Source organism: Acomys russatus, chromosome 12 (assembly GCF_903995435.1).
Source record: "Acomys russatus chromosome 12, mAcoRus1.1, whole genome shotgun sequence".
In the NCBI taxonomy this organism is placed as follows: domain Eukaryota; kingdom Metazoa; phylum Chordata; class Mammalia; order Rodentia; family Muridae; genus Acomys; species Acomys russatus.
The window spans coordinates 44,401,723-44,421,678 of NC_067148.1; the positions used below are offsets into that span (position 1 = coordinate 44,401,723).

At 45.0% G+C, this 19,956-nt stretch overlaps 1 protein-coding gene across 1 annotated transcript in view; it reads left to right on the plus strand.

The window, feature by feature from the left end:
* Positions 1-19,956, plus strand: part of Farp2 (FERM, ARH/RhoGEF and pleckstrin domain protein 2) — a 100,054-nt gene that overhangs the window by 63,836 nt on the left and 16,262 nt on the right. The window contains 4 exon segments of the mRNA XM_051153675.1: positions 12,539-12,717; positions 17,899-17,988; positions 18,559-18,692; positions 19,339-19,420. Coding sequence (XP_051009632.1) covers positions 12,539-12,717; positions 17,899-17,988; positions 18,559-18,692; positions 19,339-19,420 — 485 coding nt within the window.

The window sequence follows — 19,956 nt, forward strand, 5'->3', positions numbered from 1 at the left end:
ATGCCACTGCATGGCGGACTTTGTCTGCACACACCCAGCTCAGCCAATCAGTCTGAGGCCAGCTCCATGGTCAACTTTCCAGCCTACTCGGTCCGCTCTGAGTCCAGCTCAGCCTTCCAGTTCTCTGACATCATTGACCAGTTAGAGCAGCTCAGCTGCCCACCCACAACAGCAGAGGACTCGAGCAGCAACGACTCAGACTCATGGAACTCTGAGGCCGAGGCTCCCCTGGACATGAGCCTCTTCTTCAGCAACCCTTTTGCACAGTCGAGTGGGGAGAGAGTCCCATTCAGTTTTCAGCCCAATTTAAAGAGTTCTACTTCAGGAAAACAGACAGATAAAAACCCATCTTGACCCCTCTACAGCCCTTTATAAAGAAACCCTTACCTGCACTGGTATAGTTAGAGATCAGAATCCTTTCCTCCACACATAGAAAGTGAATAACTTCATGCTAGATAGTTGGGGGCAGGGGTTCTAATTACTGGTAGATTATACTGTTTTTGAGTTTTGGAGGGTTTTTTTGTTTTTGTTTTTGTATTTTCAAGACAGGGTTTCTCTGTAGCCTTGACTGTCCTGGACTTGCTTTGTAGACCAGGCTGGCCTTGAACTCACAGAGATCCACCTGCCTCTGCCTCCCTGAGTACTGGGATCACAGACATGTGCCACTGTGCCCAGATCAATTATACTGTTTTGAATGTCAAGGAATTAGAGCTCTCATCTGGAGTGATGTTAAGACTCTAAAGCAGCAGAACATTTCCAGCCATTCCCTGTAGTGACTGATTAATTGGCCTCTGCAGCATTGGCTTTTTTGACACCTGCTTTGAATTCAAGTAAAACCTGGTGCTATACATTTTGAATATTACATGGTTCAGATTCCTATTCATCTGTAGTAGACTGTGTATTGTGCCCTTTAATGCTGCTTTTTGAATGACCCATGCTTCCTGTGATCAGTTAGCGTGTAGGTTTGTTAGTTTGTACATCCAGCACAGTGTATGAAATCTCTGCGGAATGCTTTGATAGCATCCTAACCCCAGGAAGACTGGTGACGGTGTCCTTCTGCATGCAGAGGTAGCCCTGGAACTTTGCTGGTGCCAGAGGCCTTTCCCTGTCGCTGACTTGAGACCAAGGTCGTGCTTTGTTTAGAGTGGGCTTGCAGGGGCGTTGGTGTACAAGCCACTGTAGAAGTGTGAGGTGCTTTGCTTCCTTCTGTTCGTCTTAATTCTGGTGCAGCAGGTAATGTGGTTATAGCCAAGCAAAGTCAGATCCACAAGTGAGCTTTGAAGGTGATTGATATAAGCTGCTGCAGGAGCATCATTTCTTTTGCTGACATAGCAAGTTGTTTGTTCAAAATGATAAGAACACAAGAAATGCCTCAGAATGTAGGAGAGTTTTCATCTTCTCTCTAAGAGTGATGTTAGGTTGCATCAGGTGGTCTATAATAGACAATTCTAACTTTCCAGTATATGCTGTTGCAGACATGGCTCTGCCCTAGAGCAATGAGAGGGCCCAGTGAGCATTTGATAAGGTAGTCCTGATTGCTGCCATATGGAGGACTACGTGTTGTTCTCTGAAGGTCAGGGCTGATGTTCATGGTTACAGACAGGATAAGCCACTTACATGAGACCCAACATCTCACAAGTCATGGGTGAAGCCAGCCCTGGCCCACTTGGCTGTATTTGCCTGGTCCATAGGTTGGGTGACTACGGATATTGTTTGTTTGGTTTGGTGGTTGTGGTCCTTTTTTATCTTACCTAGCAGTGCGGTAAGCATTGAACATTTCATTTTCTTCTCAAACTGTCCTGTGGAAATATTTTTTCTGGTGTAATTCTAGGTCTTTGAACATGCTGTGCAAATGCTTTGCCATGAGATATACCCCCAGCCTCCTTTGGAAACATTAACCATTCATTTGTGAGATTTATGGCTCTGTATTGGGATGGAGTAACTGCTGGTCGGTCATTGAGGCACTGTGGACATCCATCTCTTGTTGTTGTACTGGTTAGAGTCTAGCAAGGCTGTGGGTAAATGTATCCTGATTTTTTTTCCTTTTGGTTTTTGTGACAAGGTCTTACTGTGTGTCCCAGGCTGACCTGAAACTCAGATAACTCAAGCTAGCCTTGAACTCCTGGCAATCCTCCTGTCTCAACCTCCAAAATACTGGGATTACAAACTATGCCTAGTAGTAATTTCATTTTTGTAGCTTCCTTAGACTTGCAAACTACAGACTCTTCCTTTTATTAGTCCAGCAAATCAGTACTTGTTATGTGTTTTGTTATTGCTTATTCTGTCCCCATTTTCTTAGAGGCAGGATGCTACTTTCCATGCATACACTGTGACAGTGCTTATGACAGTTGGTTTTCTCCCAGGGTATCATTCCCAATGTAAGCCTTGGATTCGTATTATGGAGAATAACCAATATGAATCACCTTTAAAAGATTGTTCTTGAACCTCAGTATTCATGTGGTTGCTGAAGACGACCCTGCTCTTCATTCTCACGTAACTAGTGACAATGCTGTGAGGCAACAAAGTTGTTCTTGGTTTTTGTGTGGTTGGTTTGGCCTTTGAGGCCCTTGTGTCCCAGGCTGTCTAGCCAAGGATGTCTTGATCGTCTCTGTCTACCTGTCAGAGTGCTGGGGTTGCAGGCCTGCATGCTACATCACATCCAGTTCATGAGGTGCTGGGCATTGAATCCAGGGCTCGCTTGCTGTTAAGTCAAGCCCACCCTAGTTCTGGGCAGGGTTGAGCCCACTCTACTAGGCTGGGGTGACTGTCATGGTAAAGCTAGTGCTGAAGGAAAGGTGGTATTCCTTCTCCAAGTCAGAGTTTATCACATCCTCCCCTTGGAAATTCTCAATGAATTTTGTTGTCAACTGTCTTCTGGTATGCCTCTTATAAAATGGGTTTTGCTGTTTATATTTCTGCTAATGGGACCTCACTTTCTGTAGATAATTCTTTCATTGGGGGCATTCTAAATACACAAAATCAAGAAAAGAGGTACAGTAAGCCGCTATTCTGTCCCATTCAGTCAGGCTCCATCAACATTGCAGGCATTTGCCACACGCATTCTGTCTCTTCTTTGTTTGCAGCACTAGCTCTTTGCAGGTCAGGCAAGCACTCTGCTTGACACCAAGCTCTATACCAGGCTTCTTTTTACTGTTTGTTTTGAGGCAAGTTCTAACCAAGCTTCCCAGGCAGACCTTGGCCTCCAGAGTGTTGAGATTATAGGTATTTACTACCTCTCTCGCCTTTGCTGATTGAGAGCAGTAGCATTTTAAAGAAGCCCCTGGTGTGCTTATTATACCTTTCCTCAGAATTCTGAACATGTCTCTGAAACACAAGATACTGTCTTACATAAGCCTACACATTTATTATCGTATAAAATGATAGTTCCCTGCTATCACCTAACACTGAGAACATACTTAAGTTACCCAGTTATCTTCAAAATGCTTGGGCATAGTGGCACACTTACAGTCCCTGCACTTTGGAAGCAGATGAAAGAGGATCATGAGTTTAAGGCCAACCTGGGCTACATAGTGAGATTCTTGCCTCAAAACAAACAGCCCCAAGCTGCTGAGTGCTTGCTCTATTCAAGTCAGGACACAGACATGATCAGGTTCCTATGTCTGCCTGTTATGTTTCAGTCAGACTGTCCCACGCCCTAGTTTCAGTCTGTGCCTTGTAGGGAAAGCCAGGCCAGTGATAGATACTGCCTCAGGTTCCAAAGCCTGGACTGGACCCAGGAGGCCAGCCAGGTATCTGGTGTCTGTCCCTTATTCCAGTTTCCGTAGCCCCACATGCCATCCAGGGGGAAAAGGGGCAAACAGCTTTGGGATGATCCCAGGATCCCAGATACTCTACGGATAACACTAGTGAAGAGCCACCCAAATTACTGGTATAATTTGGAGACATTTTAAACATGTTATAGAATGTTGGTAACTCATCAGCTGTGCCTTCCTCTGGCTTCCTGCGCACACTGTGCTGGCCTTCCCCTTCCCAGTAGGTCACAGTGTGCAGGTGCTGGAGCCGAATACCATAGGGTACCACATCCTGTCACAAATTACACCTCTCCTTTCTGATCTTGAGCTACCATGTTACTCTCACTTTAGAAAAGGGTCCAGAATGACCACTGAGACTTTTTTTTTTTTTTTCTTGGTTCACCTGCCAGTGTTGGCCAATAGCTCCAGCCTGGAGTGTGGCCCACATCAGCAGTCACTCAGAAAGATGCTTAGGTTGAAGGGGGTGAACTCATAGCTTTGAGCACGTGCCATAGTCTTGAGCAGCTCCTCAATGTGAGTAGATGAAAGTGCTACCCAGTGCTGCGAGCTCTCTCAGTCTGTTAGTCTCCTTAGTTATATCCAGAACTTTCTTAAAGGGAATAGTTATCCCACCCCAGATAGGCGTCCTGGAGGGTTTTAGGAGGGGTAGAAAGGGGACTCATGTAGAGAGCTGCCATAGCCAGTGTGTCCATGCAGAAAGGTAACAGTGGTCGGGTCTGTCCATATAGATAATAGCAGCCTGGATGTCGATGTTGATAGGGGACAAGACCCTGCAGCTGTCCCCTGTAGTACAAGGCCACCATCAAGAAGTACCTGTCCTAACCAGTAAGTCCACTCCCGACAGTGTTCTCTGCTTTAGATACATCTTTATTGTTCCGAGTCTATTTTTATATTTAAGTTCCCAGTCTCAGTATTTTATATAAGCCACTATGAATATTTGAAGACTAACAGCACAGTTACATGGTAGCAAGATGGTCTGTACTGTGTAATCTTTTGACCCATCAGGTAATGTTATGTGCCTTTTTATTTGACAGAGGTATTGTCTGAGTCTGGCATTAGCTTAGGATGCCCTTCCTCCTCAGGACTTGTGTTTTATTTAGTGAAAATGACCAAGAGATGGGCACTAGCACATCCAGGAATGTGACCTGAACATTTCTAGACCTGTTAGTTGCATCATTCCACTGTTGCCATGCCCAGTGGTTCCCTCCTTTCTGATAGCGTTAGTGCACAGGTGCATTTTTCATCTTTAATGCAATTTCCCCTGTTCTACCTGAGTAATGATTATACTGTGTTACCTACCCCATGCTTATGACAACACGGCCATGTGCACATACATATTCTTATGTGTTCATGTGTTAGTCAGTCAGTGTTGATAGGTACTGTCTATCTTCAAGGTACACTTCCTCCCTCCAGCTCACAGAATATCAGAAAGTCCATTACTAGGACAGTTACTTCATAGTCAGTGTTGGTCGTCAGTAGTTAATGTTCGTTCTTAAGTCCGTGGAATTGCATCTGCTGTGATCTCACTGTGGCTCGTGTCTCAGGGCCAATTTACAAAAGACGCTGTCACAGGTGGCAGACATTGATATCTCCTTCCACACAGCATCCAATGCCACAGTACGCACTGGTGCATAAAGCTGTGTCTTTGGGTGACAGCATATGCATTCGTTCTTGTAGGAAATGAAGAGAAGTGGAGCTGGAATTTCTTTATGCATTTGAACTTATTGTCTCTTTAAAGAGCTATTTCTATTGTCTGGTTTGTGGTACTTATAAAATTTGTTTTCCATTGAAATTACCATTTATAAACTTGCAGATATGTACTGACAATTTTTAATTCAATAAAATAAGGAAATATTTACTATGAATTTTAAGTGGGCTTTTTAGCTTTCTTTCTCCCTACTTAAGAATTTTGAATTATATAGGTTACAGATTATTTCACATATTAAATTAGTCCTTGAAATAAGTGCATATTTATACAACCCTTGACTGATGTTTCTTTCATTGGCTCCTGAGCAGCAAACAGGCACCATGGTAGTTACAGAGCTTGCCTCCCTGTAGGTGTATGGTAATGCTGGTAATGGCATCATATTGAAGGCCAGTGGTTGGAGGTGGGTGGGTATCTTGCTTTTTCTCTGTCTTTGTACACTTTTAATGTCTTTCTGTTGTGGTTAACATGCCAGTGTGGCAGAGATGGGTAGAGGAGCCTGTGGAGTGTGCTCAGCCTGCATGGCACACTTCAAGGTGCAAGCCTTACACTCCATCATCAATGTTGTGTCAACCCCATGGAGGCATGCTTCCCCTGCACAGAAAATGCTACCGAGTCTTAATGCTGGACACGTGAACACAGGTATCAATTTGTTCCCATGGGCTAGCACCTCCCTGTGGTAACACAGAAGAGGCCTGTCCTGGAGTGCAGTACTTACTCCCCAGAGCTCCACAGTCTTAGGGAGCTTCCCACTCATCCAACAGGTCTTCTGCTGCTAGCCTGGAGGTGTCCATACTTCCATAGCCTCTTGGATCCCCTGGGAGTACAGGACAGCAATGGCCAGAAACACTTTGAGGACCTTAACTCTTTGAGGTACTGGGAGCAGAGCACCGAGCCACAGCTCCAGGCACCAGGGCATAGGGTAGGAGGCACACAGCTCCTTTTAGAGCCCAGCAACTGCTTTCCATGGGGCAGAGGCCTGTGGCAGCAGAACTTCCAGGAGTGCCCGTGGGTGGCAGTCACTTCCCACGTAGAAGAGACTAGTCATAAGCACTCTCTTCTATTGTCCAGGCTACTTCCTGCTGCCACCCTGACCTTCCAGCACCTGCTGCACATGAATGGATTGATGGCTAGTGTGTGGTCTCCATGGAGAACACTGATCAGAAGTGAGCTTCTGGGCTCTGGCTCGGCTTTGTGTGTCGTCTGACCTGAGCCAACTCTATCTAATGGAAATGGTAAAGCCAGGAAGGTCCTTACGTGTTTAACTACGCCACTTCTGATACGTGGTTCTCTAATGAGGCCCACTCTGTAGGCTCGTTGCATTTAGCTTGTTACAGCTTGTTTCTAAAGGTTTTAGAGAAAAGTATGATTTGGGTTTGGAGGGTATTTATTCAAATGGTCCTGGGGCTCGAACTCAGGACTTAATCATGCATGTTAGGTAAATGCTCTGCCACTAAGCTAACCCCCTAACCCCCAAGAAATCAGTTTTATCAAAACAAAAATACCAAACTCCTATCCCACCTGTCCACGAACAAAGAGTAAACCACATAACCTGGAAAGTATCCTGCCACTCCTCCCTTCCCTCTCCTCCTCCTTCCCCTCCCCTACTTCTCCCCCTCCCTCTGTCCCTCACTTTTCCCTCCTTTCTGAAAGTAAAGAACTTAAGTTGGTGTTTTGTGCAATGTTAGTTAGGCCCAAATAAGCCTGACGCCAGCTACAGAGGAGTCAGCCTCAGACTCCGTTCCTACTGCTGTCCCGTGGGTGCACTTGCCAGGATGTTCAGCCATGCCACACTGAGAACTCTGACCTTATATAAGTTGATTGTATGATCACTAGTTCTTTCCTGGAATTTACTTGCTCATACTGAAGTCACACAAAAGGGGTTGTCTTTTTCCGTGGCCAGTTTGCACAGCTCCAGTAATACTCTCTTTCTAAGACCCTCTTTCTCAAGTGGAATGCACCTTCAGCCCACTCTCAGGTGCTTCAGTCAGATTTCTTGACGGCCTCAAGGAAGACACAGCTACCTCAATGGTTTTGCAGCTTTTTATCAGTTTCTCTTAGGTTTCCTCCCCTTGTAAGATCCTGCTGAGCAGAGTGTTTAGTAAAGTTCGGAGCCACACACTGTCACAGTCACAGCAATAAAACACTAAGAGGTTGACCCTGGACTGTGGCAGTCCAGGTGGATCTGGCAGTTGGTGGTGGCTCCCGCCTACATAGGGAGAAGGAGCAGTCTTGGGTGCCTTCTAGGGAAGCTGCTGGAGCAGCGGGCATGCCTGAGGGTGCTGTGAGGAAGAGCCGAATGGCTGCTGGCTCTGAGTGGTCAGCCTGGGGTGCTGAAGCTCTAGTGCTCTCTCAACACTGTAAAGCCACAGTGACCACCAGGGAAGCACGTCTTCATCTTCCTTGCTTCCTTATCAAGGTGAGCGGTGAGTTAGTCACCATTTCTCCACCTTCTGCTTGTCTTTAAACCAGATTCTGTATGTAAAAGTGAACCATGGACTAGTCCAGTGGTGACTCATCAGACGCCTGCACATGTACCTGTTTGCATATGCAGTCAGTTCTGTGGGGTGTTTTTCTTTCTGATATTAACATTCTACTGTTCAAGCCATAGTTTCTCTTCCTTTTGTCTCTTACTCTCAGCCTTCAACTTGACCTTCAGTTTTGCTGGATAGGATCTGAGACGTTCCTCTACTGTTAGGCAAATGTGTTCGAGATTGTTTTATTAAAGAATTTTTAAAAAGAGAACTTAAAGATATGAAATAAAATTACCTTGTCTTTTCCTTCTCAACGTGAAGTTCTTTTTCATCATCTTTCAACTCTAGTTAGACGAACAAAAACAGTGTCTTGAAGCAATAAGTGAAGGTAAGCACAGAAGTGTAACACGGTATTTTAAATGACATTTCAAAAATTATCAGACGAATTTTGAGAAGTTTTAAGAAATAAACTACCTGCCAGAAATGCTCACTGTTGACAGTTTGAAGTGTTAAGTGCCCTGTGAAGGTAAGGTTGTATCTTGCAGTTCTGAAAATGTGTTAAATCACACACACACACACACACACACACACACACACACACACACACACACACACACACTGTGCAGCAGTGAGTGGACAGCTGGACCTGCCTGCAGACATATAGGGTTCAGAGAACCATACCTATTCTTCATGCCTCTCCATTTCAAGGAACTCAGTTTTGGAACTGAAGAATCCCTTGTCCATTGCTTTAAAAAAAAAAAAGTCAATTCTTGATGATGCAGTGGGAGAGTCGAATGTTTTCTGAGTGTAGGCATATACATCAAGAGCAGGGGATGAGTGAGTTTTACTATAGGGACTCCTGTGGCTCCGGGCAAGGCTGGTTCACTCTCACTCAGATATGCCCTTTACACCTGTAATTTCAGTACTGAGGAAATGGAAGCAGGAAAAGCAGAGTTCTGAGGGCACCTGAGCTGCATCTCCAGCCTGTCTACAAAATATGTCCTAGTAATGTTGAGGGGATTTTTAAAGGAAGACCTGCTAGACTAGTTGTCTTTTAGATCAAGGAACACTGAGTCACAGAACCTGAGTGACATTGTCTGGAAAGCACCCTGACTAGCTACCCCTCAACACACACACGTGCGCGCGCGCGCACACACACACACACACACACACACACACACACACACACACACACACACACACGTGCACACACTATGCTGTATGCAGTGATGGCTCCAGATGCAGGTGTGCTCCAGGGACAGAACCCTGCTGTGCTAATAGAGCTTAGAGCACACACTACAGGCACATTTCAGAAGAGTTACACATTTATTGCCAGTTACTTGATAAACTATCTCCCCATACTTTTTGGTAGAGTGGTGGTGGTGGCAGTGGTGTGTGTTGAGTGTGTGCAAGCATGTGTGTGTTTGCCGGGGGTCACATTGAGGACCTTGCAAGTGCTGGATAAGTATTTTTCACTAATTTCAAGAATGATTCAGAAAATTTTCTCTTAACAGGTTTAACTGTAAAAAAAAATGTTTAATGGCATTTTGTACATTTGATATTATTTTCTAAATTTGATCTTTTTTATAAAATAGAAAATATTTACAGTGATAATATCAAGTGGTGATTTTTAACCTCCACAGAACTGAAAGTGGTTTACACTAAACCTAACCCCTCCCAAAGTAGAGTCTTCCTCCTTTACAGGGCACTTACTAAGGGCTGTTTGTTAGCAGTTGCATCTCCTGCTTTAATGGCTGTTTGCCTTATGCAGGCTGTTCACTGATTACCAACTCTAAGGGTATCCTGGAAGTACATTGTTTGATGGTGCCTGAAGTACACATTTCTGCATATTCTGCCCCTCCTGCTACTAAAATTTACTGTCCAATTTTGTGGCAACCCCCCCCCCTTTTTTTTTTTTTTGGTTTTGTTTGTTTGTTTTTTTTTTTTTTTTTTTTTTTTTTGAGACAGGGTTTCTCTGTGTAGCCTTGGCTGTCCTGGACTCACTTTGTAGACCAGGCTGGCCTCGAACTCACAGCGATCCACCTGCCTCTGCCTCCTGAGTGCTAGCATTAAAGGCGTGTGCCACCACGCCCGGCAGTGGCAACCTGTTTTTAAAAGTTTATTTTTATTTTACGTTTATGATCATTTTGCCTGCATGTATATATGTACTATGTGCATGCTTGTTGCCCACAGAGGTTGGAAGAGGACATCAGACTCCCTAGAACTAGTGTCACAAGTGGTTGTGAGCCACCATGTGGGTGCTGGGAACCAAACCTTGGTCCTCTCGAAGAGCAGCAAATACTCTTAACCACTGAAGCACCCTTCCAGCCTCTGTGGTAACCTTTTTTGTTTTCTCTGGTTTGGTTTGGTTTGGTTTGAATTCGCTTTCTTTGGGGCTGGGGAGTGCTGTATTGTTTTGCTTTTTTCGAGACAGGACCTTGCTGTATAGTGCAGCTGGCTTACAAAGTGGTAAGATTTTTGGCTGCCCCATCTCTGTATATTCTTTTGTATTCCAGAAACTTTTTTGGTAACTGTCCACTAGAACTTGCATTGGACCTCATATCTTCAAATGTGATGCTGTGAGGAACACTAGGGACATGGGTAAAGTGGTGTTTTTTGACATATTTTTATAAATGAATGTAAAATGTCACGGCTATTATATTTTTAAACAGTATAGTTGTGAAGTGTAAGTTATTCATAGCTTCTAGATTTTCTCTGAATTTTAATTTCCTAAAATGACCTCATTATGCAATTCTGACTTACCAGTGACAAAGACTTTGGAGCATAAACCTTAAATAGAACATCTTTGGGATGTAGTCAACACAGAAAATACCCCGCCCTTCAGGGCAGCACGGAAAGGTAGGCTCCGCTTTGACTTCCACAAAAGAGACAAAGATCAAACATTCAGAGAGGCAGGTTTAATTTTATATCATCTACGTTGTCTAGCATGTTTCAACTGAATGTGTAATAAAGCAAATTTTAATAAGCTGGTTGTTAAACTTTCACATAGCAACATTGTCTAGGTTTTCTGTTAACAAATGTTTTCTCCTGCCTTGAATATGACTTATGAAGAATTCCACAGCAGAGTTCTATCAGAATGCTGTCAGAACATCAGCAGGTGAGGTCCTTGCAGATCTCTGACTTTGTCAATGTGAAAATAAGGACCTCCTGCTCCAGCTTGCCACACTGGAGGCCGCCTGCCCGGGGGCTTGTGCCGGTCCAGGGAGTAGGGGCTCCATGCTGCCTGTTCTCATGTAGGAGCTGTCAGTTAAGTAACCGAGGTTTGGTCATGGGTGGAGTGGGGTGTCCTGGTGGTGGGGCATCCTTGCAAATGCGTCTAGAACTCAGGCACTTAATGATCATAGCTAGAACTAGTGGTAATTCCAGTGTTAAAATACTTTCCACCTGGAAATGTAAACTTCTACCTTCAGTAGTTTCTAAATAGCATTTCAATTTCTCCCGTAAAACACCATTTAGAGCACACTGCTGTCTACCTGTGATCCAGGCATTAGGATGTGGAGATAGTAGGATGTGGAGCTACATAGGGAGTTTGAGGCCAGCCTGGACTGAGACCCTGTCACAAACAAAAATGCTATTTTAAAATGTATCTTTAAAGTTTGGCATTTAAGCCAGGTGTGCTGGTGCACGCCTTTAATCCCAGCACTCGGGAGGCAGAGGCAAGTGGACCACTGTAAGTTTAGGATCAGCATAGTCTAAAAAGGAGTCCAGGACAGCCAAGGCTATACAGAGAAACCCTGTCTTGAAAAACAAAACAAATTTTAAAAATTGCATTGAATAATGGTTGATTTCCCATAGAAAAATATAAGAATCCTTTGACAAGAAGTTATGGAATCTTTCTTTCCTTTTTTAAAATTTGTGACAGAATTTTACTTTGTAGCCCAGGCTTGTCTTAAATTCATGAGCCTCCTGCCTGAGCCTCCTAAGGAAATTTTATTATTATAAATTTCCAGATGAATTGTGCCTTATCATTAGCCTCCTAGGAAGTAGGCTAAAAATTCTAATCTATTCTAAAACAAATGCTATTTTAGTAAGGAAAGGAGTTAAATAGTAGTTACTTATTCCAGTATGAAAACCCAACAGTAAAGAATTAGTGACAGGTCAGCAGCTAGAAAACAATTGTGAAATGAATTGCTTTATGTAACCTAGCTTTTTAATAAACTATTAGCAACATGGGCCTAAAATTAGGTGTCCCTTTCAGGTAGGCAGCTTGGTGATGGCCCGGGTCTCTGACATCCGTCCACAGAGCCTTCTGCTTCCCCATCCTGTGTGGCTTTGTTTCCCTTGTAGCTATTCCTCCTCTGGAGCAGAAAGAAGCCCCTAGAAATACAACCCAGGCCATGAGGAGCAACACTGTCTCTTGGTCTCTGATTCAGTTCAGATTAGCCGTCACTGTTTTCTTTGGTGGTGCCTAGGACTGCATGTGACAAACACACACACACACACGCACACGTGCACACACAGTTCCCACAAAAGCTAGTTACAGCAAGAGCTTTACCGTCAGAGCAGGGGAGGCTGGGCTCACAGCTGTTCTCATGTTTGCTCCACCCCACTTCATTCATTTCTAGGTATTTCTGTGGATAGTCCTCAGCCTTCTCCCTGCAGCCTGAAGAGCCAACTGAGCCTAAGCCCTGAGCTTCAGGCCTCTCTGAGCACAGCTGAGCAGGGCTCACCCCCTGTTCTAAGCCCTGTCCTCAGTGGTGCTGGCACAGCCAGGATGGACAACCAAGAAGAGCAGAAACACAAGGTGGGCCTCTCTCGAGACTGACAGTGCTGTTGGGGAGCCCCAGGGTGGCCAGGAAAACCCTCTGCTCACACCTCATAAGCCTGGTACAGATCATCAGCAAAATCCCTCTTAGAGCTCAAGGTCCCATTACACACGCGCGCGCGCGCACACACACACACACACACGCACACACGCTTGTTTGTGCAGGAGACGGTTTTGGCACCCATGGGTTCCAAGCATTAGGCTGGATCCTGAAGATAGGTGGGAAAGGGACAGGCCATTCCCTGCAGAGCCTCACCCCCACCTCCCCTTCTGGCTTCCCCCTCTACCCGTTCATTCTCTCTCCTTGCTTACACCTGAGTAACTTGGAGATATGGTTGCAAAAGGAAGGATGGGGCTCAGGAGGATCTCAGGTGGGATTTCAGAGGTGAGAAGGGGACCTGGCCAAGGTTAGAGACAGTAGAGCCTGAAATGGGAGGTCCTGGGCTTTGTGGCAGGACATGGGGATTATGGCAGAAGGTTGTCAGTGTTCTGTAGGTCTCTGTGGTGAGGACACACCTTGAATATGCCGTAGACAATGACCAAGCAGAAGAGCCTACTTACTTAAAGATACTGGGGACAGCCTGTTTGCCTTAAGACCACCAACCTGGGGTTACAGCTTTGCAGGCAATGAAACAAGAAAGGTTTGGGGAGAGAATAGACTCCATTGTTAAAAATAGAAATATTTATAGAAATAGAAAGCCATTATTGTGATCCCTTAGGAGATGTCTTACAGCAGGATGGAGTAGGCATTTTTGAGCATGAGCCAGGTGGGTAATAGGGGCCGGGTAGGTGGAGACTATTCAGGTACGAACACAGAAAGGGGCTGTTTTTTGTTTTGTTTTGCGAGACAGAGTTTCTCTGTAGCTCTGGCTGTCCTGAATTCCCTCTGTAGACCAGGCTGGCCTTGAACTCACAGAGATCAACCTGCCTCTGCTTCCTGAGTGCTGGGATTAGAGGTATGTGCCACCACTGCTTGGCTCTGAAAAGTGTGTTTTGTTTTTTGTTTTTTGAGACAGGGTTTCTCTGTGTAGCCCTGGCTGTCCTGGTGAATCTGTGATGGCCACTTTGTGTTTGGCATGGACACAGTTGTCATATGGTCACTTTGATTTATTTTGAAGATAATTGACTCTCTTTATTTCACCATTTCCTTAGTGCAAAAGGAATTCTGTTCTTAACATTAACTTTAATGTTTCTACAATACAAAAACAAAACTCGCAGGTGATTCTTTGCCTCAGATGGTGTAGCTCACAGTGTATATATAGCCTTAAGAAATGTCTGGTCTTCCTGATCAACCAGAAAACAACTTCCTAGGCTCTCTGGGGAAAGGTTACCCCTAGCCTTCACAAAGATGCTCTCCAGGAGGCGGAAGCTGCTTCACCACAGAGGGAGAGCTTACAAAGCAGCTCTTTGAGTTTTAACTCTGGTCTGGCCTGTCTAGCCACCTCTCCTCTGGACCACTGGACACTCCTGCATATTTAAGTCTAACTAATAAATCCAGAATCAAGCATGGATAAGCTGGGCAACACAGACAATCCAGTCCATCACAGTCCCGCTGGGTCACTGAGCAAAGTCAGATTTTGAGTCAAAAATAGCTGTGGTCTGACGGAAAGGTAGCCTTCCTCCAGAATCTCCAGGTCTGACACTGTAGACCAAAGCCACTGATGACTCTCCGGGAGGATCTGGGCAAGGCCTGTTCCATTTGGTTGCAGATGTGGGCATGAGTTAGAGATGCAATACCCATCCATGCCCCAGCCTGCTCAAGCCTTTATTCAGCAGCTCAGCTGTGTAGAAGAATAAGGACTGGACGGCCCTCCAGGCCTGCTGGTGTCAGCAGGGGCCAGCCTGTTTGTTTCCCTTGCTTCCACTGTCTTCTACTTGATGTAATATTTTTACTGCATTTTATGTATATAAGTGTTTTGTATGTATGTGTACCACATGTGTGCAGTGACCACAGAGGCAAGAAAAGAGCATCAGATCCCCTGGAAATGGAATACAGTGGTTGTGAACCACCATGTTGGTGCTGGGAATTGAACTCTATTCCTCTGAAATAACAGTAATAATAAATTACTCACTGAGCCTTTTTGCCAGCCCCACTTCGTGCGGCCTTATTATTCCTTTCTAGTGGAGGTTGGTGAAGATGAAGAACATTCAGAAGGTAGGATTGCCAAAAGATGGCAGACGCAGTTTTCTTTGTGCTTGTATGGGTCTGAGAGGTAGTGATATCCTAAGGGGACAGGTGGCAAAGATGGGCAAGTGTTGCTGTCCTCCCTAGGCTGCCCACCTTGCCATCCATCTATCCCTGCAAGTCTGTTTGCTTGGGTTTGGTTTGGTCACTCTGCAAGGGCAGAGCAGTTGGTGGCTTGTCACCACCAGTGGCACCTGGGAAGACAGTTGTCACTTGATGCTCTTGGGACAGAAAACTATGGCACGTTTTCTGTCACATGGGTGAGGAGCTGGTCTGGGACTCTGGAGACCTGTTTCTATAGCACATAGAGAATTAAGATGTGCTTTTGGGCCTGTCTTCCCTGACCTGGCCTTTTTCCCAGGCCAAGGCCAGTAGTGTGCAAAGTGAACCTCCAGAACCTCTGTCCTGTGGGGAAGCCTGGGATCACCCTGACCACAGAAGTAAGCTCTGTCCTGTGGGGAAGCCTGGGATCACCCTGACCACAGATGTAAGCTCTGTTGGCCAGATCTCACTGCTGAAAGTTTATGACACTGTGTCAAGCCAGGGGGAGATAAAACTTTTTTTTTTTTTTTTAAAGATGCCATTAGATTTGAGTTTTTAAGAAAAGTTTTATGGCCTTTAATCCCAGCACTCGGGAGGCAGAGGCAGGCGGATCACTGTGAGTTCGAGGCCAGCCTGATCTACAAAGTGAGTCTAGGACAGCCAAGGCTACAAAAAGAAATCCTGTCTCAGGGGGTGGGGATGGGGGCACAGAATAAAATAAAATGTGGAAGGTTAGGGGCTAGAGAGATGGCTCAGTGGTTAAGAGCACCACCTGCTGTTTCAGAAGTCCTGAGTTCAATTCCCAGCAACCACATGATGGCTCAAAAACCATCTATAATGTGATCTGATGCCCTCTTCTGCAGATAAAGCACTCATATACAATAAATAAATAAATAAACCTTTAAAAAATGTGGAAGGTTAGAAAATAAAGCGAGCTGCTCTTCTAGGGAAGAGAGCCACACTCCACACTCCAGGGACAACGTGAAGATAACAAAGGGTGGAAGCTGGGACCATTGCTGTCACATCACTACCAATGATTTGAGAAGAGCCAATAGGAGATGTGTACATGGCTTCTGGGGAGAGGATGGCAGCACTTGACTCTGGGGGATGTTGCCAGGATGGATTACAGTGGCGCCTCTCTCTGAGGGATAGAAGGCACTATACCCTTGTAGGCACTATTCCGTGGGCACTTAAGAGGAACACACCTCATTGCTCCTTTAATTCTGGAGACTATGAGACACTATTGCAGCCTGTCTTGAACTGAATCAGGAGCACAGAAGAGAAGATACAGTCCCCAAACATGGGCCTCCAGTGGGATCTCCTTGGCCACTTTCTTCTCCTTATGTGGCCATGAGGCATATGCAACTGAGTTTGTGTATTGTGGTCCAAACCCAGCCAGTCACTCTTCCTCCTCCTAGAACTGCCTCAGCCTTCCCCCGTCTCATGACAACAGCTGATCTTTCCCCCTGGCTTAGGCCAGAATTTGTTGTAGTCACTTTTGCTGCCTCTTTCAGTAACATATCACATTCACAGTGGCACCATCTTGTTGGACTTGTAAAGAGGCCTCTTGAGACTCCTGCCTGTCCCTCCAGGTGTGCTTGCATCCTGCATACAAGCATGTCACAATGCATTCCCATTGACCCCAAACACTCCAGAGCACCAGAGGGCAGATGGCTTTCTTTCACCCCCTTTTACTAGCTCACGTCACTTTCTGTTCCTTCACATTCACCCTTTTCGCTGGCCCACTCTGTCCACTCCAAGTGAGTTTGTATCCTGATCACATTCTTCCAGGCCTTCAGCCCTTCGCACTTTGTACTCTCTGTGACTGTGTTCTGCCATGATTTGGAGCCTCTCGTTGACTTTTGAGTGTTGCATTTGCACAGTAGACAGACACCCTGATGGAGATTGATGACCTTCTTAGGCAGGTGCATCTTAGGCCCTATACCAGCAAACATAAGGGAAGCTGCTGAACACCAAGCCTGAAGTTGAATTGGGGTCTGTTTCCACACTCAGGAAGTATAACAGCTAGCTCTGCACTCTGCCATAAGCACACTCAGAATATATATTGATAGGGTTTTTTTGTTTTGTTTCTTTTTGTTGTTGTTGTTACTTTTATGAGGTTATTTTTTTTTTCATTTTTTATTATTTTTTTATACTGAGCCATATCTCTAGCCCAAGTTTAATTATTTTAATCATATGCATATGTGTTTTTATTTATTTCTACTTTGTTGACGGGCACTTATCTGCTTTATCTGCATGTATATATGTGTACCATGTGCATGCAGTGCCCACAGAAGCTATCAGATTCTCCTAGGACTAGAGTCATATCATGTGGGTGCTGGGGTTTGGGCCTGAGTCCTCTGGAAGAGCAGCCAGGACTCTTAACCACTGAGCCACCTCTCCAGCTCTCAATCACATACATGCGTGTTTAAACATACACTCAAAGTTTTGTATCTTTTAACCAGCTTCATCAATGGCAGTGATAGAGGAACATAATTTCATTACAAAACTAGTACGTCTCAGTTCTGTTTACATACATTAATACTTAAATAGCAATTATTTTCTCCAAAGAATAACATATAATGAGGGGGAAATACTGAGAAAAGTAAATCTCCAGACTAGAGAAACAGCAATGTAGCTAAGAGCATTTGCTGTTCTTGCAAGGGGACGTAGATTCCGTTCCCAGCATCTCAGGGTTCATAGCCACTTGTAACTGAAACCCAGTGACCTCTTCTGGCCCCTGCAGGCACTTTCACCCATGCAGTACACAAACATACATTCAGACATACCGTATACAAACACAATGAATCTTTCTTTCACAGCAAATCCCCTTAGGAATTACGGCAGAATGTGTCACAAACCTCAGACTTCTTGAGTGTGACAGGGTAGCATGTCCCCAGAAGTTCACTCACAGCTCTCTCTGCCTCTTGCAGCAAATGCCAGAAGACGAGGCCTATTTCATAGCCAAGGAGATGCTCGCTACAGAACGAACGTATCTGAAGGACTTAGAAGTTATTACTGTGGTATGCAACCTTAGTCCTTGCCCGTTTATTTTCTTAATATGTTTTAGGTATAAGGATGGATGCTCCATCCTGAGAAATGACTTTGACAATCTTGAGACCTATGTATGAAAATCCTGTTGAATGTATTTGCTTTACATCATGATGCCTAATTTTGATAGGTGGTGGCGCACGCCTTTAATCCCAGCACTCAGCAAGCAGAAGCAGGCAGATCTCTGAGTTCAAGGCCAGCTTGGTCTACAGAGAGAGTTCCAGAATAGCCAGGGCTACACAGAGAAACCCTGTCTCAAAAAACCAAATAAAATATAAATAAATAAATAAAAAAGATTGTTGCTGTCTTAGCTTTTCATGAAGCTGTAAAGCTTAGAATATATCATCTGAGAGCTCTGAGCTAGAATTGCCTTGTTTATATTTGAAAACAAACAGTTAACAAAAAGTGCATGGACCAGTGATTTAAGGTATCTTTATAAACTGGAGGAACCTTGCTTAGAGTCATGAGGTCACAAGCCCTCATGGGCCCAGCCTTTCAGTGCCTAGCTGGGCCTCTCTCATCATGCCGAACTCCTCCCATAGTGGTTCCGAAGTGTGGTGATCAAAGAGGATGCCATGCCTGCAGCCCTGATGACCCTGCTCTTCTCCAACATCGATCCAGTCTACGAGTTCCACAGAGGCTTCCTGCATGAGGTGGAGCAGAGGCTGGCACTCTGGTAACAATGCTGTACACCCGGTGGTACTGTTTGCTTGGCTGCCGCCACAGGGGAGTCTCACCTCGTGGCATTTCCATGTGGCTGGCTCCCATATCCTAGGCCTGAGCTGCACACTCTGGTGGCACCTTGGGCTGCGTGCCCTGGCACAGCCTCTGAGTCCTGAGCTCTCTTTGGATAGTACCATCCTTCGCACCATCACATGCTTCAGGAAATCCTCATCTTCAGAAACTAATTCAGAACAACCATTATCTCATTGGAGTGTATTTCGAAACTATATTGGGCCAGATTGAATAAAGTTTAATAACAATAAATTTTATTTATCCTATTCCAGAAATGAGAATAGGAGTAATTAAAAAAAAAAGCAATCAATTTTAACCTGGCCACCATTATACTTAAGTGTTGCTGTAGTTTAAACTCTTTCCACCTCAGAACTCCTCCTCATTCACGGCTAGGTGTAATGACATACCTGTAATCCTAGTGCCAAGGAGACAGAGATAGGAGAACTGCGCGTGGGCCCAACTTCAGCTACATAGTCAAACCCTGTCTCAAAAAAATGGACTCTGACTACAGCAACTTTTAACCATCAAATCATGGTGTTTTCCATAAGCTGTCATGGGATTTCTAAAACTTGTTCCTCTAAATCCAGGGAAGGGCCCTCCAGTGCCCACTCAAAAGGTGAGCACCAACGAATTGGGGACATCCTCCTCAGGAACATGCGTCAGTTAAAGGTAAGAAAGGCTATCTCCAGGCCTCGCATAAAGCTTGAGTGAGAGCACGTCTGTGCTGTTCTCAGAGCAATGTGCCCATCATGGCAGCATTCCCAAGGACAAGTTCCTCTTCCCCATCTCCATAGCCAGGCTCCCCTCAAAAGTTTTTCCAGCACAGCATGTGCCTCAACTCTCCCCTCAGCACAGGACTCTGAAGAATAAAACTGTCCCTCAAACAAGGTTCTATATTTAATCGTAGTGTTGTCTCAACAGTGTGCTCCTCAAATCAGTGTTCTTCAAAACAGTACCCCAATAAACACACAGCCCATCTTGGAGGTTCCTGAAAGGAAGGATTCTCATACCAGGGTTTCCCTAAGAGACTAATATTCACAAGAGAGTCTCTTCATAATAGGCATTCTTAGAGGAAGTTCCCTCAGAGCTGCCTCTCCCTCACAGTGCAATTCCTAGCAAGGTTTCTCTCAAAACATCAGATCCCAGGACAAGATGTCACCTAAAATAAAGGCCTCTCAGAAAAAAAGACAATGTTTTCTTCAAAA